Source organism: Oncorhynchus tshawytscha, linkage group LG06 (genome assembly GCF_018296145.1).
Source record: "Oncorhynchus tshawytscha isolate Ot180627B linkage group LG06, Otsh_v2.0, whole genome shotgun sequence".
NCBI lineage: Eukaryota > Metazoa > Chordata > Actinopteri > Salmoniformes > Salmonidae > Oncorhynchus > Oncorhynchus tshawytscha.
This window is the reverse complement of record NC_056434.1, coordinates 43,297,097-43,321,072: the sequence shown is the minus strand read 5'-3', so window position 1 is coordinate 43,321,072 and position 23,976 is coordinate 43,297,097. Positions and strand designations below refer to the sequence as shown.

General features: G+C 42.5%; 1 protein-coding gene across 4 annotated transcripts in view; it reads left to right on the top strand.

Annotated features, from left to right (window-relative positions):
- The window catches only part of zgc:110789 (Xan_ur_permease domain-containing protein), a 29,316-nt gene that overhangs the window by 2,708 nt on the left and 2,632 nt on the right, over positions 1–23,976 (top strand). The window contains exons 2-13 of one of the 4 annotated variants that reach the window (XM_024423887.2): positions 3,886–4,147; positions 4,326–4,485; positions 9,632–9,766; positions 10,142–10,299; positions 14,598–14,757; positions 15,965–16,146; positions 16,671–16,791; positions 17,464–17,620; positions 19,355–19,608; positions 19,744–19,908; positions 20,533–20,641; positions 20,830–20,925. In XM_024423887.2, the coding sequence (XP_024279655.1) occupies positions 4,438–4,485; positions 9,632–9,766; positions 10,142–10,299; positions 14,598–14,757; positions 15,965–16,146; positions 16,671–16,791; positions 17,464–17,620; positions 19,355–19,608; positions 19,744–19,908; positions 20,533–20,641; positions 20,830–20,925 (1,585 nt within the window). In that variant the 5' untranslated portion in view covers positions 3,886–4,147; positions 4,326–4,437. Of the gene's footprint in view, positions 1–3,885; positions 4,148–4,325; positions 4,486–9,395; positions 9,538–9,631; positions 9,767–10,141; positions 10,300–14,597; positions 14,758–15,964; positions 16,147–16,670; positions 16,792–17,463; positions 17,621–19,354; positions 19,609–19,743; positions 19,909–20,532; positions 20,642–20,829; positions 20,926–23,976 lie in introns of those variants that run through there. The other 3 variants (XM_024423888.2, XM_024423889.2, XM_024423886.2) reach the window with 3 other exon arrangements.

The window sequence follows — 23,976 nt, the reverse complement described above, 5'->3', positions numbered from 1 at the left end:
CCCAGCCTCTTTTCTTTTGTGTAACCAGCTGTCATATCTGTTCCACCCGCTAGGGACATTTCCTTTTATGACGTAATTTGTAATCAAGTTATGATTTAATTATGTGTATGTGTAATTCTGTGTGATTTGTTAGGTATGTAGTAAATAAATAATTAAATCCAATTTTGTATTGCTGATTCAACTTGTGAGCCAGGGTTCGTGCAGATAACCAAGAATTTACAAATTCCAGATGAGACTGAATTAAGATGACGATTAATATTGACTGCTATTGATGTAAAATATTACTAGGTCTTTAAGAGTTTATTCGGAAGATAACAGCTCTATAAATATTCTTTTGTGGTGCCCGACTCTCTAGTTAATTACATTTACATGATTAGCTCAATCAGGTAATATTAATTACTGAGAAATTATTTTATAGAATAGCATGTCATATCACTTAATCCGGCATAGCCAAAGACAGGACAACCGCCTCGGTGCCGCCATGGACAGCGTCATCCAGACGATGGACCACTGGGAGAGACAGAGAGTCGCTCCAGCGCCCTCGCCAGCACCACTGGGATCTCCACTACTCACCCCCTCCACACCCAGTTCCAGTGGGATTCGTCTCGCACTTCCCAGGGAATACGATGGGATGGCTGCACGCTGCCAGGGTTTCCTGTTACAGCTGTACCTTTACCTGGCAACCTGGCTCCTTCAGGCTGTGAGAAGGTTTCCACCCTCTCGGGGAAAGCCCTGGAGTGTGCCAACGCCATGTGGGGACCATTTCGAATGACTGATGAACGTCTCTGTCATCTGAGGCAGAGGACGAGAAGCGCCCAGGAGGTCGCCATGGACTTTCGGACCCTGGCCGTCGGTGCGGAATGGAATGACAGGGCCCTGATCAACCACTATCGCTGCAATTTGCGTGAGTATGTCTGCCGGGAGTTGGCCTGCAGGGACACCACCCTCACCTTCGACGAGCTGGTGGACCTTTCCATTTGGCTGGATAACCTGCTGGCCACCCGCGGACGTCCAGACAGGAGTCTGGCGGTTCCATCCCCCAGCACCACCACTCCGATGCCCATGGAGCTGGGAGGTGCTGCGCTCAGGGAGACCGGAGGATGTACCGTCTCTTGCACCGTCTGTGGCCACAGAGGTCACACTGCCAGTCGGTGTCGGGTTGGTTCCTCTGGGTGTCGAGGCAGCAGGCAGGGCACTCTGGCGTCATCCCAGGTGAGAAGGAACCATTCTCACCCAGAGCCCTCTGTTGCACACATGTATTTGTTTGTTACTTTTCCTGAGTTTTCCCCGCATTCCCAGCATAAGGCGCTCAACGATTCAGGCGTGGCTGGGAATTTTATAGACAGATCATTTGCCCATAGTTTATTTTTTGCCCCAGTTCACGCCTTAAACAGTTGACCATTAGGGCCAGGATTGATTAGGGAGGCCACCGCTCCTCTGGGCATGGTGACGCAGCGGGGTCACACAGAGAGAATCAGTCTCTCCCTCATTGACTCTCCTGCGTTTCCCGTGGTGCTAGGCCTACCCTGGTTAGCTTGTCATGACCCCACTGTTTCATGGCAATGGAGTGCTCTCACGGGGTGGTCGCGAGAGTGCTCAGGGAGGTGCTTAGGGGTTTCTGTTGGTGTTACTACGGTGGAAAGTCCAGACCAGGTCTCCACCGTGCGCATTCCCCCCGAATATGCTTTGGCAAAGTGGGTGGGGTTATATCCTTCCTGTTTGGCCCTGTCCGGGGGTGTCATCGGATGGGCCCACAGTGTCTTTTGGCCTTTCTAGGGAGTTTTTCCTAGCCACCGTGCTTCTACACCTGCATTGCTTGCTGTTTGGGGTTTTAGGCTGGGTTTCTGTACAGCACTTTGAGATATCAGCTGATGTACGAAGGGCTATATAAATAAAATGGATTTAGATTTTTTTTTGTGAATTACTTAGTAATAAATACATTATTTAAGACAATTGATGTATGGATGACTCATAGTGCAGATAACCAACAATTTACGACGTTTGGAATGAGACTAACGTGAGGTACAGTAAATAATTCATTAATTCGAAGACTAATTGATCAGATAAAATATCTGAAAAGTTATTTTAGGAAATGATAACTTTGTAATCGGCATATTTTTCATTGGTGCCCCGACTTCCTAGTTAATTAGTTACGTGATTAATCGGTTGATCGCGCACTAACTAATTACAGAGAATCTTTGATAACAACTATCAGTCTTCAGTTAATGATAGTAAAGACACGACAACAGTGTTGGGGGGATGGGTAATGTATTGATGCTCGAGTGTCTTTTTGAGTCTTATTTTTGTATTTTTAGGTTTATATAGTTTTAAATGTTATGATTACTTATTTGTGCTGTTCCAAATTCAAATCAAATCAAATCAAATTTTATTTGTCACATACACATGGTTAGCAGATGTTAATGCGAGTGTAGCGAAATGCTTGTGCTTCTAGTTCCGACAATGCAGTAATAACCAACAAGTAATCTAGCTAACAATTCCAAAACTACTATCTTATAGACACAAGTGTAAGGGGATAAAGAATATGTACATAAAGATATATGAGTGAGTGATGGTACAGAGCGGCATAGGCAAGATACAGTAGATGGTATTGAGTGCAGTATATACATATGAGATGAGTATGTAAACAAAGTGGCATAGTTAAAGTGGCTAGTGTTACATGTATTACATAAAGATGCAGTAGATGATATAGAGTACAGTATATACATATACATATGAGATGAATAATGTAGGGTATGTAAACATTATATTAGGTAGCATTGTTTAAAGTGGCTAGTGATATATTTTACATCATTTCCCATCAATTCCCATTATTAAAGTGGCTGGAGTTGAGTCAGTGTGTTGGCAGCAGCCACTCAATGTTAGTGGTGGCTGTTTAACAGTCTGATGGCCTTGAGATAGAAGCTGTTTTTCAGTCTCTAGGTCCCAGCTTTGATGCACCTGTACTGACCTCGCCTTCTGGATGATAGCGGGGTGAACAGGCAGTGGCTCGGGTGGTTGTTGTCCTTGATGATCTTTATGGCCTTCCTGTGACATCGTGTGGTGTAGGTGTCCTGGAGGGCAGGTAGTTTGCCCCCGGTGATGCGTTGTGCAGACCTCACTACCCTCTGGAGAGCCTTACGGTTGTGGGCGGAGCAGTTGCCGTACCAGGCGGTGATACAGCCCGACAGGATGCTCTCGATTGTGCATCTGTAGAAGTTTGTGAGTGCTTTTGGTGACAAGTCAGATTTCTTCAGCCTCCTGAGGTTGAAGAGGCGCTGCTGCGCCTTCTTCACGATGCTGTCTGTGTGGGTGGACCAATTCAGTTTGTCTGTGATGTGTACGCCGAGGAACTTAAAACTTACTACCCTCTCCACTACTGTTCCATCAATGTGGATAGGGGGGTGTTCCCTCTGCTGTTTCCTGAAGTCCACAATCATCTGAATTGTCTGAATAAAAATGACAGTTAGTGCAGAATGGTGGATTTAGACAGATCAAGAGGTATGCTTAGATACACAGAAAAATAGACATATTTTGGACATTATGGCTCTAGATTCCAGGAAAAAGCTCAATTCGGCTGCTTTCAATATACTTTGTATCCCTCATTTAGTGCACTTACCTGTACATAACATTCTATGACAAACACATGCCATACAGAAATTAGCTGCTACACACTAGTTCAGGGATTAAACACATCTCAGGGTCTAGGAACACTGCACCAACACTTGAAGAGCTTTGTGCTATCCTACAAAAGCTATAGTTTAGTTTCCTGTCAAGTCAAACAGCAGTTACTTAGCCATCTTCCATTACTGCACTGCTTTTGTCAACTCAACTGAGAGAGAAGTCACGCTGTTTAGTGTTCCCTCACTGCATCTGCTCTCTCCATAGCTCTACCTTCAGGCCCGCTCCAAGGCGTCCGCATGGTCCTAAACCACCCGCTGAACTTCAAGAACAAACACACTCTCTTTTCTCTCCAATCTGAGCAAGATTGACAGCGCTCTGAATAAATGAGGATGGGGGAGGGGCTATTAAGGGTGGCCAGTCATATATTATATACCTGGCCAGATAAATAATGATCTATCAAGTGATTATCACTGAAGTGAAAGGAGAGAGCCAACAGAGACACTACTAGAGGCAAACACACGGTCAAGTGAGTAAACATGTTTATTTACAAAGGGGACATTTCTTAACACTTGGATGGAAATGTAATGCATTGAGCAGGCATACCTATCTTTTGTAGATAAATTGGGGCCGTTCTACATTATACTGTACAAATGGGTACTACAGTAGAGTGTTACGGTCTCTTATTGTGTTATTGTTTCCAATAGTTAACCATTGTGAGAGACAGAGAAAGAGAGGTCGAGGTAGTACACTTCTTGTTGAGACGTTTCACTCATAACTCACAGGACCCAGCATCCTAGCTGAGTCCAGACTGGAGCCATGTCTCCAGAGAAGGAAAGCAATGGTCTCGAAAACGACACATTTGCTGTGAGTATGTACACATTTATTCCACTTCTGGAGGATTATGTTGACATTTTCTGCTGTGGCTATGAGTAGAGGTTATGTTGTTATTGGACCTATGGACACACACACTGTATAGGCAGGACATGTTACATGTTACATGTACTGGCTTTAAGCCTGGAACTTTAAGAGATGTTTATCTACACAAATATTACATTTTAGGCTACATAGGTTTGCAAGTGCAACCTATTACATGTATAGGCAGGATTGGGTAGGTTACTTTCTAAATTGAATCTGTAACAGTTACTAGTTACCTGTCCAAAATTGTAATCAGTCATTTAACTTTTGGATTACCCAAACTCGGTAACGTAATCTGATTACATTCCGTTACTTTTAGATGACTTTCCCCTCTAGAGGCATTAGAAGAAGACAAAAATGTATGTTGCCAATTGAACAACATCTATTGCAGGATACACCAATGTTAGAGTTTACATAGCTGGCCATATATGGATGTTACATTTTACTTTATTGGTTGGTTATGTAGGCTTCCCATCACATTCAACTACATATAATAATACAATTAAATTATATCTTTACATTAAAAACCAAAGTCTATCAGAATTCCAGTCATTCCAATAAATGTTATACCCCTTGATCTTCAAGAATAGGACTTGGAAATATGGAATTATAGATATGCCAAATTGTTTAACCTGTGCATGACCCCAAAACTAAGGACTTATTAGCCAGCCCTACACTGTTGTTTACTATTTTATTGTCATGATTCTGCTTATTTTACTGATTCCGCTTATTGATTTGAGTTGTAGAAAAAATGCTGTCCTCATGGAATGGCATGCTTTGAGAGCTGATGAAAAGTGCTATTTACATGTGAAAAATGAATGCCACATGCTGCATTTGTTTACCTTTTTGTTGGTGACACTTTGATATATTGATAATATGCAGCTGTTTAAAGGGAAAATCCACAGATGAAACAATAACAAAATGCTTGCCCCGTCTCTGTGTTGGTAAAAAGCTGACGGGTAGGCCTGGAGAAATGTAACTACTCTCAGATTAATAAACAGAGCTATGGATGCAAGGACTGACCATCCATGATATCAACATGATTGTTTTAGCTATGCTATGAAGCTATACAGTGTTTGTTTACATTTACAATGTTTACAAACATTGGAGAAAAACAAGCTTATATTTTGGGTTCTCATGGAGTGTGACAGTTGAACTAAGCTCATGAGGCATTTATAGGTAATATTCTTCAAGAATCAGTGGATATATACAGTATATATGACTTATATATAAGTCCAAAAATGGATGTAGCAACTACAGATGGTCCCTTTAAGTCTATAGAAAGTGTGCGAATTTGAACATGTGTCCATTAGGACTGAGCAATAAAAGCCTCACTTTTATTCCGTAGGCTGGGATCCTCACTATGCAGCCGTTGCAAGAGCGCATTTTTCGCTGGCTGTCCACTGGTTTCAAAAACAATGATTTGATAGGCTCCTTAAACTTCTTGAATTCAACCATTATTGGGTTCAAATACATTTAGATTTGTGAACAGCCATCCACAACAACCACAATCCGTAAGGCAAAAATAGCTAAATGAGAGAGCAGCATTGTGATTCACATCAATGCGCTATGTAGACAACAATAATACATGACATACGTATCGCCGTAGACTACACCACTGCTGTCATCCTTACCTCCAAGCGTTTATTCAAGTTGGATCATCTTTGGATGCCGACAGCAGTCGCACCATTGGAAGACATAGATTGGACTGTAGTCTACAAAAGCCTATTCATGCTCTTTTCCTGCGATCCATCAAACCCATTTGGTGTGTCATCATAGTGTTCTCTGACTTCTGGTCAGACTCGCTCAGGTTGAACAAACTTAAACTTGCGCCTTTTTTCAATGCTGATTTGAATGTAATTGGAGAAAAAAAAGTGTCAAGTATTGTTTTTCGCAAACCTCCTTTCTAAATTTAAAGGTAATCTTCCAAGTAATCTTCTACTTTTTCAAAAGTATCTGTAATCTGAGTACTATACTTTTTCTGGTAACATAACAGAATACAGTTAACGTTTTTTTTGTAATCCCTTACATGTAATGGATTACTTGTGATCCATTACTCCCGAACCTGTGTATAGGTTTTGACATAGATTCATGTGTAAACTCAAACAAAGAAACAAATTCCCTGTGATTTTCAGCCTTGGTAATATATTGATCTCTTCCTCTTACCAAACCACATAGCATAACACAGATGGTGCTCTCCAGATTGCTTAGGCCTACCGTTGTAAAAACGGTCTAGAACAGTCATAATTTCTCAGAAGTCAGAGTGAATTCATAAGAACTGAGTGACTTGAGCACCTTTGAATGGGGCTTGTTTACGTGCATGCTATTTCAACCCAACAGTCACATGTATATTTTGAAATGAAAGAATTTGTACTCTAGGATGGGTCTGGTGAAGCAGAATGAAGGTGCTCATTCTTAGTAGGCTGAGAAGTGTTGTTTACTTATGGTACAGCCTTGATGATCACCTGAGCCTCAACATTCCAGTCCCTCATGCGTAACTAACATACTGTACGGCTCTCTGGTGCAAATCATTGACTGTGAAAAGTTATTAGAAGTCATGTCTTATTGGCCAATTATTTGCTAATACCTTAAAATAAATGGTTACTGCTAACGCATGCCAACAGGCTACATGCATCTCTGAGGCAATCTATTCAGCTAACACTGATAGGCTAGCGTTGGTGCACAACTGTTACGGATACAGGTATTCTGTGTGGGTATCCTGTGTGTGTGTGTGTATATTTCTTTTCTCTCCTTCTCCCCTCCTCACAGGTGGCAATCATTATTCCCCAATCAGTCATCAATCAGTCGCTAATCAGAAGACACACCTCCTCCTGTTTCCATTACCCAATCACATCCCCTTTCCCTTGGTTTAAAAACCCATTCAGTTGTTTCCTCTGGAGCTCATTACCTCTGTCAATACCTCTGTCATACAGTCTCTGTCATACAGTCTCTGTCATACAGTCTCTGTCATACAGTCTCTGTCATACAGTCTCTGTCATACAGTCTCTCATACAGTCTCTCGGTAGTTCTCTTGTTTGTTTTAGCACCTCCAGATCACTTTGTCCCCTCCTGTGAGGTATTGTGTTATGGTGTTTGATGGTGGGAAAAGGGGGAACCAAGACAAGTTGCCCATGGGCATACACTACCCGTAGGACTACTTTGTCTAAGAACACTAGGTAGAACTGGGTGGACCACCCACTGTATTTTTGGTTAGTTCGTTAGCTGTATAGTAGTATGCTAGTCTAGTTTAGGGGTGTTTTTGGATATTAGTTTCTTTCCTTGGTTCCAGCTCAGCCCTTTTTCCTGCACCCCCTTTACCGTGTGTTTTCAACTAAACCCTGAGTGTTTGACGGTAATTGAGTTGTCTGTGGTTTTTCGTTCGCATTTTCACTTTGTCACTATTATAATTTGCATGAGTTATGTTACGGGTCTCGTTACCATCCCCCCTAGACTGCCGGGCCAAAAAGGGATTCGTAACAACCTCTTTCAGTGACATGGGATTCTAGAATGTCTTAATGTTGACTGTAAACAAACACACTTTCAGTATATAATTGAGAACCCCTTTGGGTTGTATTGCTATATTATGGGTGATATTACACCTGTGTTATATTATGCCATGCGTTATGGGTAATATTATTTATGTGTTATGGGTGATATTATGCCTGTGTTATGGGTAATACTATGCATGTGTTATGGGTGATATTATGCATGTGTTATGGGTAATATTATGCATGTGTTATGGGTGATATTATGCCATGCGTTATGGGTAATATTATGCATGTGTTATGGGTGATATTATGCCTGTGTTATGGGTAAGGTTGCAAACGGAGGGTATATTACTGTAAACTACCAGCATTTTGGTAACTTTCAAGGATTATATTTAATTTATCACAAGACATCTAGTGGCCCTTTTGGGCACTTCAGATTATCACAGGTGTCTGTAATTATCTCTCGTCCTCTATTTTTATTTTACCTTTATTTAACTAGGCAAGTCAGTTAAGAACAAATTCTTATTTTCAATGACGGCCTAGGAGCAGTGGGTTAACTGCCTGTTCAGGGGCAGAACGACAGATTTGTACCTTGTCAGCTCAGGGGTTTGAACTTGCAACCTTCCAGTTACTAGTCCAACGCTCTAACCACTAGGCTACCCTGCCGCCCCCTCTGTGTGGCCTTGTCACATGTAAAATATATAAAACAATCAAATAAGATGATACGAAATGTAATAATAGAATGACAAAGCTGGAAAACATGATCCAAAATATAAACCATCAACTTAGTGAATACCATTGGTGTTTAATATGAGGGTTTCAGCATGATATCCTTTATATTTTTTTTTACACACTTATTTATTTTAAGTCAAGTCTTTGTTATAAATGTTTTGCTGCCAAACTTGTGGCAAGTGAAACAAATCAAGAGTTTGCCATTGTTGATTAGATGTTTATTTTCTTTAATTAGGCTATTTTCTCTTGAACTTAAGTATGAATAACCAAAATTACCATAGATTACCTGCTAATTGACCTTTCGCTATGCCCCACCTCAGAATTGTGGGCAACCGATTGCAGTGCTCCAATGGATAGCAACTGTCGTCGAGTCCGACACCTCGCACAAGCTCACGTTTAAATCACATGAAAGCCAGGCCGTGGCAAAAACAATTTTCTTCAAAAAAATAAATATTGAAATGGCAAAAATAATTTAACAGTGCACCAGGAATACTTGCTACTGTGATTTCTGAAATGTACAGCCTGTTGAGGGAGTTTTTATTTTTATTTTTAATTTTTAATTATAATTAACCGGGGGGGGGGGCTGAGCGATGGGTGAATTACTAAAGATTTTGTTAACTTTGGTCAATTACTGATAGCTTTGTAACCCTAGTTATGACTGATACTACGCTTTTGTTCTAGGTGATATTATGCCTGCATTATTCCTGTAGTATGGGTAATGTTATGCCTGTGAGTCAGCCCATTTGGGATTAAACAGAAGAAAATGCACGGAAACAGGGAGGTACTACCTGGATTAGCCACATTTTCCTATTCCGTTGCAGAATGAAATGTTTTCCATTGTCCTAATGAATGAGACCTTGCTATCTGTCCTGTAGATTCATGGGCATTTCTGTGAGCTGGAGAATGATGGAGAGGGCTCCGACCTCTCTGAGGAGGATGACAAGAACAAGCTGGCCTACTGTGTCACAGACGTCCCTGCCTGGTACCTATGCATAATCCTGGGCATCCAGGTAAATCCAATCCCTACTCCGTTTTATTGGAGGCCACAGGGTTCCCTTCTCACTGGTTGAGGTTGGAGAGGTTGGGCCTCCTTGGGATTCCATTGATTTGATCAGCCAATGTAATCAATTGGATGAACAGTCAAACTAACCTAGTTTTTGAGGATGAATTTGGCTGCAAATGAAAAATAAATCACAAAGTCACATGAGGGCCTCAAGAATAAGATCTTAAGAGTTTCAACTGTGTGAGTTTTGTTGAGGCTGATGGCAAGTACTGTTCCTGTACCTGTGATTTCATCTGCTCATCTAGGCCTCAGTATCAGTGGAGGTAACCGTCATGAATGCATCTCTTCTTCCTCTCTTACATCCATGTCCCCCTCTCCTCAGCATTTACTGACAGCGTTTGGGGGGATAATTGCCATCCCTCTGATCCTGTCTCAGGGTCTGTGTCTGCAGCACGATGGCCTGACCCAGGGTCACCTCATCAGCACCATCTTCTTTGTGTCAGGCGTGTGCACCCTGCTGCAGGTCACCTTCGGAATCAGGTGAGTGAAGCTGTGGTTTGTTGGATATGGCTTTGGACAAATTATTCAACAGCAACCGAGTGTCTGTGAACATAAATGGGGCCAAAAGCAGGGAGAAGAAGGTACAAGGGAGTCTATTGTTTATTTGGTCAATAAAGATTGACCTCGATAAGATATCCTGGGCAATATCAAGGTGGAGTCATCCAACCATGACACTGTATAAGGGAATCTACTAGTCATGAATTGCCAGACATCAAAGGGGCGAGGCTTCTCTTTGTTGTATTGTCATGTGGAAATCAAAACAAAGTACAATAAAATCCATGGCAATTTCCTGGAATTTGACTTAAGGCAAAACACAATATCTGATTTGGTTGTCATACTTTCCAGGAGATCCAGCAGTAGACTATCGTTTATTGTAAAGATTGATTTTGCTGAAGCATCTGATTAGCTAGGTTGTAGAGTATGAGCTCTCACCTTTCTTTCTAAGCCTCTGTTGATATTCAGAGCCAGTTTTTCAGGTCAGTGTGTTGCATTAGCCTCACACCATAGCATATTCTCGACTGGGCACTGGGTCTTTGTGAAATTAAAGCCACCAAGAGCTGAATCTCTAACTGAAGAACTGGTAATGGAGCTCAGCTCCCCCACTCATACAATTCCAGGTCATCGAGCCTGAATTGGCATGGGGTCAATAGAAGATATTTGCTTGGTCATATGCAGGAGGAGTGGTGAAGTATACAGTGCCTTCAGAAAGTATTCACACCCCTATACCTTTTCCATATTTTGTTGTTACAGCCTTGAATAAATATTCAACCTCTTTGTTATGGCAAGCCTAAACAACTTTGGGAGTGAAGATTTGCTCGACAAGTCAGATAATACCGTAAATTGCATGGATTAACTCCGTGTGCAGTAATGGTGTTTAACATGATTTTTGAATGACTACCCCCATCTATGTGCCTTGCAAAGAAGGTCACCTTTTGGTAGATGAGTAAAAATGTAATAAAAAAGCAGACGTTGAATATGAGCATGATGAAGTTACTAATTACAATTTGGATGCTGTATCGATGCACCTAGTCACTACAAAGATACAGCCGTCCTTCCTAACTCAGTTGATGGAGAGGACGGAAACCGCTCAGGGATTTCAGCATGAGGCCAATGGTGATTTTAAACCAATTACAGAGTTAACTGGCTGTGATAGGAGAAAACTGAGAATGGCTCAACGACATTGTAGTTACTCCACAATACTAACCTAAATGTCGAAGTGAAAAGAAGGAAAATAAAAATATTCAAGAACATGCCTCCTGTTTGAAATAAAGCACTAAAGTAATACTGCAAAAAATGTGGCAAAGCATTTTATGTTTGGGCAGATCCCAAACATTCTATCATCTTTTTAGGGGTTCACAGCAAAGCTGACATGGTCAAATAACTCAAGCAAAGATGATTGATTTAGTCCGAGCAAAACTAAGGGATTGGTGAGTTATTGATAAATAAGCAAATCTGATTTTACATGTCCATTTAAACTCTTTGTAACTCCACTCCACAAAGACTTACAGATGTAGGATTTGATCACTTAATTTGATCACTCTATTATTTTCCTGTTGTAGCAAACTGGTTTAAATTAAGATCCCTACATCTGTATGTAATGCTAATGCTCAAAATCATCTGCAATTATTTTTTCCTCATGAACCATACATGAGATTCACTCCATAACATAAGTTGCTGCTTGAAATATGTCCTCACTGTAACTTGCATGCTAAAGCTAAAAATACTTACAAATTATTCTCATGAAGCACAAATCAGATTGACTCCAGATTTGGAAAATTAGAAACCGGAAATCCTGTCGGTTGAGCAGTCAGCACATTACAGCTGTGAGATATTATTGAAGTATTTTGGATCTGAGATTTAAATCATTTACACAAATAGATTGACAAAACAAAGTCCCAGAATTCAAAGATGATCGCAATATACCAGTACACTAATGTTGAAAATATTTAACAAACCTTAACATATTTTGTCAAATTTAGATTATATCAGATCTGCGCTTGCCAATACCTGCATAGCAGATGTTTTGGCAGTGTCAAAGGTAGAACTGTGTTAAAACGATGGAATGTAAAATGTTGGCTAGCCTTATTTACACCTCATATAATTCCTCATTATTTAATTGAATGATTTTCTATTTTTGTGTCACAATAATTCTCTATAACCTACACTTTCTCATTCTGAATTTATAATGCGAGTGAGACGGGTGTGGCTTCATGTTCAATAACCCCAGGAGCAACCACTCCAGTGTGTTTCATGGTTGCAAAAGACGGAGGATGCAAATGCCACCACAATTTAAGATCAATTCAAGATCGACCCACATACAGTGCATTTGGAAAGCAGCCTTATTCTAAAATGGATTAAATTGATTTTTTCCCCCCTCATCAATCTACACACAATACACCATAATGACAAGACAAAAACAGGTTTTTAGAAACTTTTGCAAATGTATAGAAAAAAAAACGAATATCAAATTTACATAAGTATTCAGACCCTTTACTCAGTACTTTGTTGAAGCACCTTTGACAGCGATTATAGCCTTGAGTCTTCTTGGGTATGATGCTACAAGCTTGGCACACCTGTATTTTGAAGAGTTTCTCCCATTCTTCTCTGCAAATCCTCTCAAGCTCTGTCAGGTTGGATGGGGAGAGTCTCTGCACAGCTATTTTCAGGTCTCTACAGAAATATTCGATAGTCAAGTTTGGGCTCTGGCTGGGCCACTCAAGGACATTCAGAGACTTATCCCGAAACCACTCCTGCGTTGTCTTGGCTGTGTGCTTCTGGTCGTTGTCCTGTTGGATGGTGAACCTTCGCCCCAGTCTGAGATCCTGAGCACTCTGGAGCAGGTTTTCATCAAGGATCTCTCTCTATCTTTCCCTCGATCCTGACTAGTCTCCCAGACCCTGCCGCTGAATAACATTCCCAAAGTGTGATGCTGCCACCACCATACTTCACCGTAGAGATGGTGCAAGTTTTCTTCCAGATGTAATGCTTGGCATTCAGGCCAAAAAATCTTGTTTCTCATAGTCTGAGAGTCCTCTAGGTGCCTGTTGGCAAACTCCAAGCAGGGTGTCGTGCCTTTTACTGAGGAGGGGCTTCCGTCTGGCTAGAGATGGTTGTCCTTCTGGAAGGTTCTCCCATCTCCACAGAGGAACTCTTGAGCTCTGTCAGTGATCGTCGGGTTCCTGACCAAGGCCCTTCTCCCCCGATTGCTCAGTTTGGGTAGGCGGCCAGCTCTAGGAAGTGTCTTGGTGGTTCCAAACTTCTTCCATTTCAGAATTATAAAGGCCACTGTGTTCTTGGGGAACTTTAATGCTGCAGACATTTTTTGCTACCATACCACACCACTCCGGCTGACACTTGGCATTGCGCATGGAAACCCATTTCATGAAGCTCCTGATGAAAAGTTATTGTGCAGATGTTGCTTCCAGAGGCAGTTTGGAACTCATTAGTGAGTGTTGCAACCGAAGACATACCATTTTTACACGCTACACACTTCCGCACTCGGTGGTCCCATTCTTTGAGCTTGTGTGGCCTACCACTTCCCGGCTGAGCCGTTGTTGCTCCTAGATGTTTCCACTTCAAAATAGCAGCACTTACAGTTGACCAGGACAGCTTTAGCAGGGCAGAAATTTGATGAACTAACTTGATAAAAAGGTGACATCCTGAGACAGTGCTATGTTGAAAGTCAGAGCTCTTCAGTAAGGCCTTTCTACTGCCAGTGTTTGTCTATGGATATTGTATGGCTGTGTGCTTGATTGTATACACCTGTCAGCAATGGGTGTGGCTGAAATAGCTGAATCAACTAATTTGAAGGGTATGTACTGTATTTAAGTTTATTTTGGACATAAATGTTGCAAAAGCTCTCTCCTTTCCTCACTTATTTTATGGATAGGAGCAATTCTGATGACCCAAAGTGATAGTAAGGTATATGGAGAGACCTTACACAGAGCACAGGTCACCTGAATCCATGATCATGCAGGCAAATGCTTGATGAATCATTATTCAGAAAAGTCAACCATCAACCTAGTCCCCGATCTGTGTAGAACATGAAGGTGGCAAAAGAGCCAGTGTTGCAGTTTCATCTCTGGTCCAACCTGACCAACCATAACCTCAAACTACTACTTCACAAGACAAGTCGGTTTCTGATTATACTATAAAGGGGAAGAATTCCTTATGTAACAGTCTAAAGATTCTATCCAGAACATCTAATCTCTGCAATTTGTGATTTCAGGTATCTGTCTTACTCTCCCCTCTATCTCCCATCTCTCCCTATCCCTCAGACTGCCCATTGTTCAGGGGGGTACCTTTGCCTTTCTAGCTCCCTCCATGGCTATGCTGTCAATGCCAGAGTGGACATGCCCTGCCTGGACCCAGAACGCTTCCCTGGTCAACACCACCTCTCCTGAGTACATAGATGTGTGGCAGAGTCGCATGCGAGAGGTGATTTGTTTTTAACTAGTCAAGTCAGTCAAGAAAAAATTCTTATTTACAATGCCGGCCTACCAGGGAACAGTGGGTTAACTGCCTTGTTCAAAATCACAGATTTTTGCCTTGTCAGCTAGGGGATTCGATCCAGCAACTTTTCGGTTACCTACTGCCTTTTAGTAATGTGATTGACAAATATAAAGTGTCTCCTAAATGACAATAATGTAAATGTAAAGAGAGCAAGTTTGATCATTTTTTGATAACCCTTGATACACCAGTATCTAAACTCAGCAAAAAAAGAAACGTCCCTTTTTCAGGACACTGTCTTTCAAAGATAATTAGTAAAAATCCAAATAACTTTACAGATCTTCATTGCAAAGGGTTTAAACATTGTTTCTCATGCTTGTTCAATGAACCATAAACAATGAATGAACTTGCACCTCTGGAACGGTCGTTAACATCTTACAGACGGTAGGCAATTAAGGTCACAGTTATGAAAACGTAAGACACTAAAGAGGCCTTTCTACTGACTCTGAAAAACACCAAAAGAAAGATGCCCAGGATCCCTCATGTAGTACCATTCCTACAGGCTCATCCTGACATGACCCTCCAGCATGACAATGCCACCGGCCATACTGCTTGTTCTGTGCGTGATTTCCTGCAAGACAGGAATGTTAGTGTTCTGCCATGGCCAGAGAAGAGCCCGGATCTCAATCCCATTGAGCACATCTGGGACCCGTTGGATCGGAGGGCCATTCCCCCCAGAAATGTCCGGGAACTTGCAGGTGCCTTGGTGGAAGAGTGGGGTAACATCTCACAGCTAGAACTGGCAAATCTGGTCAGGAGGAGATGCACTGCAAAAAATGAGGAGGAGATGCACTGCAGTACTTAATGCAGCTAGTGGCCACACCAGATACTGACTGTTACTTTTGATTTTGATCCCCCCTTTGTTCATGGACACATTATTCCATTTCTGTTAGTCACATGTCTGTGGAACTTGTTCAGTTTATGTCTCAGTTGTTGAATCTTATGTTCATATAAATATTTACACATGTTCAGTTTGCTGAAAATAAAGGCAGTTGACAGTGAGAGGACGTTTCTTTTTTTGCTGAGTTTACATATTGTATACACATTAATGTGTTTCACATGAAATAGGATTAAATACTATTACTTGTGTTTATTGATGTGTTTGCTCATGTGGTGTGTTTGTATTCCTCTACAGCTGCAGGGCTCCATCATGGTGGGCTCTTTGTTCCAGGTGCTGGTGGGTTTCTCTGGCCTCATCGGTTTCTTCATGCGTTTTATTGGCCCCCTTACCATCGCACCCACCATCTCTCTGATTGGCCTGTCCCTGTATGACTCGGCTGGAATGAGTGCAGGGAACCACTGGGGCATCTCCACTATGTGTGTAAACTCCCCACAAGCCTGTAGTTATCAACTGTTGAACTGGGCCCATATCCACAAAGCGTCTCAGAGTCGAAGATTTGTCATAAGTGCTGAGAAAAGAGACATTTTACTCTTACTCTTATGGGTAAAAAGCTATGCATGAAGCCTCTTTAGTCGTAAGAGTCCCACCTAGATGACAGGTATTTAGGAGACCTCATGAGCTGTCAGAACCAGTTAAAGAAAAATCCACTCAAAAATGATATTTTTGTGTTTATTATTTTCATTAGTCTACTGTTGCATGTAAGCAGTCAAGTTTTCAAGATAATGGACTTTCAAGAAGCAAAGTGTCACTTTCCACATCATCATGATGATGTGACACTTGATATTTTGGGACTGTATCAGCAGTGGACTAATGAAAACAATACCTAAAGAGTGGATTGAGAGCAGATTTTGAGTGGATACTAGAAAAATCTTACCCATTCTAAATGCACCACTGGATGGCTCATTCTGCTTTGTGAACAGAGTTTTTCTCTTTCCTACAGGACAACTGCTCTGATCATCCTGTTCTCCCAGTACCTCCGACACATCCCTGTACCATTCCCCACATACAACAAGACCAAGAAACTCCACACCTCCAGGATCTACATCTTCCAGCTTCTCCCTGTACGTCCATTGGAAAATAAAGGACTAGATTCCATCAGATCCGCACTAGCCGACATCTGCACAGCGGTTGTTTTGGAGGTGTCGGGTGTGGAAATGCGTTAGAGCTGTCAATCCACAAGTGTCTCCCTGCGTGACATTGCTATTGGATGAAAAACTACACCCGACTTTATAGCCAACAAATCCCATGCAGCCATGTAAGAAGTTAATGAAGCTGCACTACAAGTTCAACCACTCAAATGCGTGATGTTCTATTGTCTACACCGCAATTAGACTGATAGGCTATAAATCACCCCCCCATCCAAATTAACATGAAAACATGCATTAGCCTGTCATAATTTCAATAATCGATAGAGCCTACTCTCTCTTTCACCGTTTTGAACTTCTAACGAGGTAGGGATAATAAGGAAGGGATTGGTTGGTGTCACACGAGCAGCCACTCACTGATTTGTCAGCTCATACTGCAGTTACACCTCCAACAACGCAAAACTATCCACTACGCTCGAGCTGATTGAATCGAGGCCAAAGACTCAAAGTTGTGCATTGTTCACTTATGGACCTTATATAGCCCAAAGTTTTCCCTGGTCAGTTCCTGTGGTCTGGAAACACTCCTGGTCCTGATAATGACTGGTGTAATATTTGCATGTACAGTACTGTGTGTGACTTCTTCCTCAGGTGCTCCTTGGCATCACACTGTCATGGCTGATCTGTTACATCTTCACCATCTCTAATGTCCTGCCCTCCGAGCCGGAGCAGTACGGCTACCTGGCTCGCACAGACCTGAAGGGGGATGTCATAAGCCAGGCCCCCTGGTTCAGATTCCCATATCCAGGTACGAAGCAAAGCTGCTCAGTGGGATCATAAGCAATAACTCCATAACCTGATATTCAAGTTTTTCCTGGTACGGTCACATGTTCAGAAAAAACTCAGGGCTTATCACAATCCTAACCCAACCTTCAGTAGTTAGTGCTGTATGGGTAACTAATATGTATGGTTTATCGATTATGGAACGTGCCTTCCGAAATTATTCAGATCCCTTGACTTTTCCATATTTTGTTATGTTAGACGTATTCTAAAATGGATTTTTAAAAATCCTCAGCAATCTACACACAATACCCCATAATAAAATAGTTAAAATAAAAAACAGAAATACCTTATTTACATGAGACTCTAAATTGAACTCAGGTGCATCCTGTTAACATTGATCATCCTTGAGATGTTTCTACAACTTGATTGGAGTCCACCTGTGGTAAATTGATTTGGAAAGGCACACTCCTGTCTATATGAGGTCCCACAGTTGACGGTGCATGTCAGAGCAAAAACCAAGCCATGAGGTCGAAGCAATTGTCTGTAGAGCTCATAGACAGGATTGTGTCGAGGCATAGATCTGGGGAAGGGTACCAAAAAATGTCTGTAGCATTGAAGGTCCCCAAGAACACAGTGGCCTCCATCACTCTTAAATGGAAGAAGTTTGGCAACACCAGCTAAAGCCCAGCCAAACTGAGCAATCGGAGGAGAAGGGCCTTGGTCAGGGAGGTGAACAAGAACCCGATGGTCACTCTGACAGAGCTCTAGAGTTCCTCTGTGGAGATGGTTGTCCTTCTGGAAGGTTCTCCCATCTCTGCAGCACTCCAAAAATCAGGCCTTCATGGTGGAGTGGCCAGACGGAAGCCACTCCTCAGAAAAAGGCACATGACAGCCCGCTTGGAGTTTGCCAAAAGGCACCTAAAGGCTCCCAGACCATGAGAAACAAGATTCTTAGGTCTGATGAAACCAAGATTGAACTCTTTGGCCTGAATGCCAGCGTCACGTCTGGCACCATCCCTATGGTAAAGCATGGTGGTGGCAGCATCGTGGTGGCAGCATCATGCTGTGGGAATGTTTTTCAGCAGTAGGGACTGGAACTAATCAGGATCTAGGCAAAGATGAATGGAGCAAAGTACGGAGAGATCCATTATGAAAACCTGCTCCAGAGCGCTCAGGACCTCAGACTGGGGTGAAGGTTCACCTTCCAACAGGACAATGACCTTAAGCACACAGCCAAGATATCACAGGAGTGGCTTCGAGACAAGTCTCTGAATGTCCTCTGAGTGGTCCAGCCAGAGCCCGGACTTGAACCCTATCTAACATCTCTGGAGAGACCTGAAAGTAGCTGTGCAGCAACCTGACAGGGCTTGAGAGGATCTGCAGAGAAGAATGGGAGAAAATCCCAAAATACAGGTGTGCCAATCTTATAGTGTCAAACCCAAGAAGACATGAGGTGTCATCGCTGCCAAATGTGCTTCAACAAAGCACTGACTAAAGGGTCTGAATACTTATGTAAATGTGATATTTCATTTATATTTTTTATAAATTAGCAACCTGTTTTTGCTTTGTCATTATGTGGTATTGTGTGTTGATTGATGAGGAGAAAAAACGATTAAATCAATTTTAGAATAAGGCTGTAACCTAACAAAGTGGAAAAAGTAAAGGGGTCTGAATACTTTCCGAAGACACTGTATATGAATAGAAATAACCAAATGTATTGTATGTTAACTGGAACCCCTTATTCTGATTCCAATCTCAGGTCAGTGGGGTTTACCAACTGTGAGCCTGGCGGGACTGGTAGGGATCTTGGCTGGGGTGTTATCCTCCATGATAGAGTCGGTGGGGGACTACCACGCCTGTGCCAGACTATCAGGGGCCCCTCCACCCCCTAAGCATGCCATCAACAGAGGCATTGGCATTGAGGGGATTGGCTGTCTGCTGGCTGGGGCCTGGGGCACGGGCAACGGAACCACCTCCTATAGTGAGAATGTGGGTGCACTGGGCATCACCAAGGTGAGAGGGGCTAGAGGCTGTTTTTAGATTTAGAGCATATTATAGATAAATCAATGCTTTTTGGAATATGGAAGTTAAACAAGCTATTGGGTGTTATACAGTCTCAACAGACATGGTTATTTCTTTCTCTCTTAGGTGGGCAGTCGCATGGTGATCGTTGCTGGTGGGGTATTGATGATCATCATGGGACTTTTCTGTAAAATTGGAGCAATTTTCACCACCATCCCCACACCTGTGATTGGAGGAATGTTCTTGGTCATGTTTGGGGTCATTTCTGCAGCTGGAGTTTCAAATCTGCAGGTAAAACGCAGTTGTCTAGGTTTATTTACACGTTGAATAGTACAATGGCCACTATAGAGACATTTTACATATGAAGGCTTTTTCAGTCATGTCTTACATTTCAGTTAAATTGCCAGCAAAAATATAATAATCAGATTACTTTTATATTCAGAAAGGATGTTTGTAAAAAAAATGTATTGTTTTCTCAATGATATTCAATTCACCATTGAAAAAAGGCGGAAGTTTAAATTTGTTCCACCTGAGCGAGTCTGATCACAAGTCAGAGACCACTATTCTGACACACCAAATGAGTTTGATGGATTGTATTTGTCTTCTAATGCCAGTAAAGGTCATCCAAATGTAACTCAAAGTAATCAGATTGCATTACTCAGGTTGGGTCATTCAAAAGTTACGTTAGAAATTACAATTTTGGACAAGTAACTTGTAACTAACAGATTACATTTAGAAAGTAATCTACCCAACTCTGCTTGTAGGGTTGCAAAATTCAGGTAGCTAATTTCAAAATAAGCAAGAAATCTGTGAATACGTTTTTGGTACAATGTTTTGAAAGTTATTAGAATTAAAACAACCCTAATGACTTTGTGACGTTTCTCTGTCAACTCTTCTCTGCTTATCATTTGACAGTATGCAGACATGAACTCCTCCCGGAACGTGTTTATCTTTGGATTTTCCATGTTTTCCGGGCTTGTCATTCCAAACTGGATATTCAAGAACCCGGATGCCATAGCAACAGGTATCAGAGCAGATAACGCATGAAACACTATGACTAAGAAAATTCACAATTCCTTACAAATAAAGCTGGGTGGAAAAAGCTCAGCAGAAGAACAAAATAGAGGGCAAGTGGAGGTCATGTTGCTGAGATCTGAGATTCCTCTAGTATGTGACTTGGCCCAGTGTGATGAACTGTATTCTCTTTGTCAGGTGTGGCCGAGCTGGACCAACTGCTGCAGGTGCTTCTAACAACCAGCATGTTTATTGGAGGCTTCTTTGGGTTCTTCCTTGACAACACCATTCCAGGTAAGCTTCCACCCAGGAGGACCAGCCTGGTTTCATAGACTATATGAAACATCCGGGACACTCAACTTAGTATGATATGCTACGTTGGTATGATTACACAAGACGAATGGTTACTTAACGCAAAAATAAATGTATAGCAACCCAAAAGTCGCATGTTCGAATCTCATCATGGACAATTTTAGCTAATTAGCAACTTTGCAACTACTTACTACTTTTTAGCTACCTTGCAACTACTCGAATCTCATCGCAGACAACTTTAGCATTTCATGCAGATTTTAACTAATTAAACAACAAAGAATATGTTCTACATGATCAGTCTCTGTGTGTAAAATAAAGTGGTTAATGTGAACCTAACTCACAGCAAAAGAAAATTAAGAAAGCAACCCAATGTTATTTGTTGCCTAGACTTTACTGCAAATGACACTCAAGTCTTGAGAAAAAAAACAATACACTAATATTGCAGTTAACCATGACAGCCTTTATAATATAATGCCTGTGACCACACATCTAAATAAAGCATTTGGGAATTTTTTAAATTTAACTAGGCAAGTCAGTTAAGAACAAATTCTTATTTACAATGACGGCCTACACCGACCAACGCTGGACCAATTGTGCGTCACCCTATTGGCGTCTCAAACATGGCCGGTTGTGATACAGCCTGGATTTGGACCCAGGGTGTCTGTAGTGACAACTCTAGCACTGAGATACAGTGCCTTAGACCGCTGCGCCACTCAGGAGCTGTAGAAATAGAGTGAAACAGGCATTCTATTTTTTTGCTCTATTATAGTGGCCACTATAGAAGGGAAAGGAAAGGGTCAGTTGTACAACTGAATGCATTGAACTGAAATGTGTCTTCCGCATTTATCCCAACCCCTCTGAATCAGAGTAGACATAGATCAAGTGCACAAGGCTACATGTGTGCAAAAATAACATTCACTGAGTAAAACATTTAATAATCCCCCCTTACTCACACACTTACTCGCCCCCATCTAGCCTCAGAGTTTGTTCTGTTAGGTGACCTAAACTGGGATATGCTTAACACCCCGCCAGTCCTACAATCTAAGCTAGATGCCCTCAATCTCACACAAATCATCAAGGAAGCCACCAGGTACAACCCTAACTCTGTAAACAAGGGCACCCTCATAGACGTCATCCTGACCAACTGGCCCTCCAAATACACCTCTGCTGTCTTCAACCAGGATCTCAGCGATCACTGCCTCATTGCCTGTATCCGCTGGAGCCGCAGTCAAACGACCACCCCTCATCACGGTCAAACGCTCCCTAAAACACTTCTGTGAGCAGGCCTTTCTAATCGACCTGGCCCGTGTATCCTGGAAGGACATCGACCTCATCCCGTCAGTTGAGGATGCCTGGTCATTCTTTAAAAGTAACTTCCTCACCATTTTAGATAAGCATGCTCCGTTCAAAAATGCAGAACTAAGAACAGATACAGTCCTTGGTTCACCCCAGACCTGACTGCCCTCGACCAGCACAAAAACATCCTGTGGCGGACTGCAATAGCATCGAATAGTCCCCGTGATATGCAACTGTTCAGGGAAGTCCGGAACCAATACACGCAGTCAGTCAGGAAAGCTAAGGCCAGCTTCTTCAGGCAGAAGTTTGCATCCTGTAGCTCAACTCCAAAAAGTTCTGGGACACTGTGAAGTCTATGGAGAACAAGAGCACCTCCTCCCACCTGCCCACTGCACTGAGGCTAGGTAACACGGTCACCACCGATAAATCCATGATTATCGAAAACTTCAATAAGCATTTCTCAACGGCTGGCCATGCCTTCCGCCTGGCTACTCCAACCTCGGCCAACAGCTCCTCCCCCGGCAGCTCCTCGCCCAAGCCTCTCCAAGTTCTCCTTTACCCAAATCCAGATAGCAGATGTTCTGAAAGAGCTGCAAAACCTGGACCCGTACAAATCAGCTGGGCTTGACAATCTGGACCCCTATTTCTGAAACTATCCGCCGCCATTGTCGCAACCCCTATTACCAGCCTGTTCAACCTCTCTTTCATATCGTCTGAAATCCCCAAGGATTGGAAAGCTGCCGCAGTCATCCCCCTCTTCAAAGGGGGAGACACCCTGGACCCAAACTGTTACAGACCTATATCCATCCTGCCCTGCCTATCTAAGGTCTTCGAAAGCCAAGTCAACAAACAGGTCACTGACCATCTCGAATCCCACCGTACCTTCTCCGCTGTGCAATCTGGCTTCCGAGCCGGTCAACCTCAGCCACACTCAAGGTACTAAACGATATCATAACCGCCATCGATAAAAGACAGTACTGTGCAGCCGTCTTCATCGACCTTGCCAAGGCTTTCGACTCTGTCAATCACCATATTCTCATCGGCAGACTCAGTAGCCTCTGTTTTTCGGATGACTGCCTTGCCTGGTTCACCAATTACTTTGCAGACAGAGTTCAGTGTGTCAAATCGGAGGGCATGCTGTCCGGTCCTCTGGCAGTCTCTATGGGGTACCACAGGGTTCAATTCTCGGGCCGACTCTTTTCTCTGTGTATATCAATGATGTTGCTCTTGCTGCGGGCGATTCCCTGATCCACCTCTACGCAGACGACACCATTCTATATACTTTCGGCCCGTCATTGGACACTGTGCTATCTAACCTCCAAACAAGCTTCAATGCCATACAACACTCCTTCCGTGGCCTCCAACTCCTCTTAAACGCTAGTAAAACCAAATGCATGCTTTTCAACCGATCGCTGCCTGCACCCGCATGCCCGACTAGCATCACCACCCTGGATGGTTCCGACCTTGAATATGTGGACATCTATAAGTACCTAGGTGTCTGGCTAGACTGCAAACTCTCCTTCCAGACTCATATCAAACACCTCCAATCAAAAATCAAATCAAGAGTCGGCTTTCTATTCCGCAACAAAGCCTCCTTCACTCACGCCGCCAAGCTTACCCTAGTAAAACTGACTATCCTACCAATCCTCGACTTCGGCGATGTCATCTACAAAATGGCTTCCAACACTCTACTCAGCAAACTGGATGCAGTATATCACAGTGCCATCCGTTTTGTCA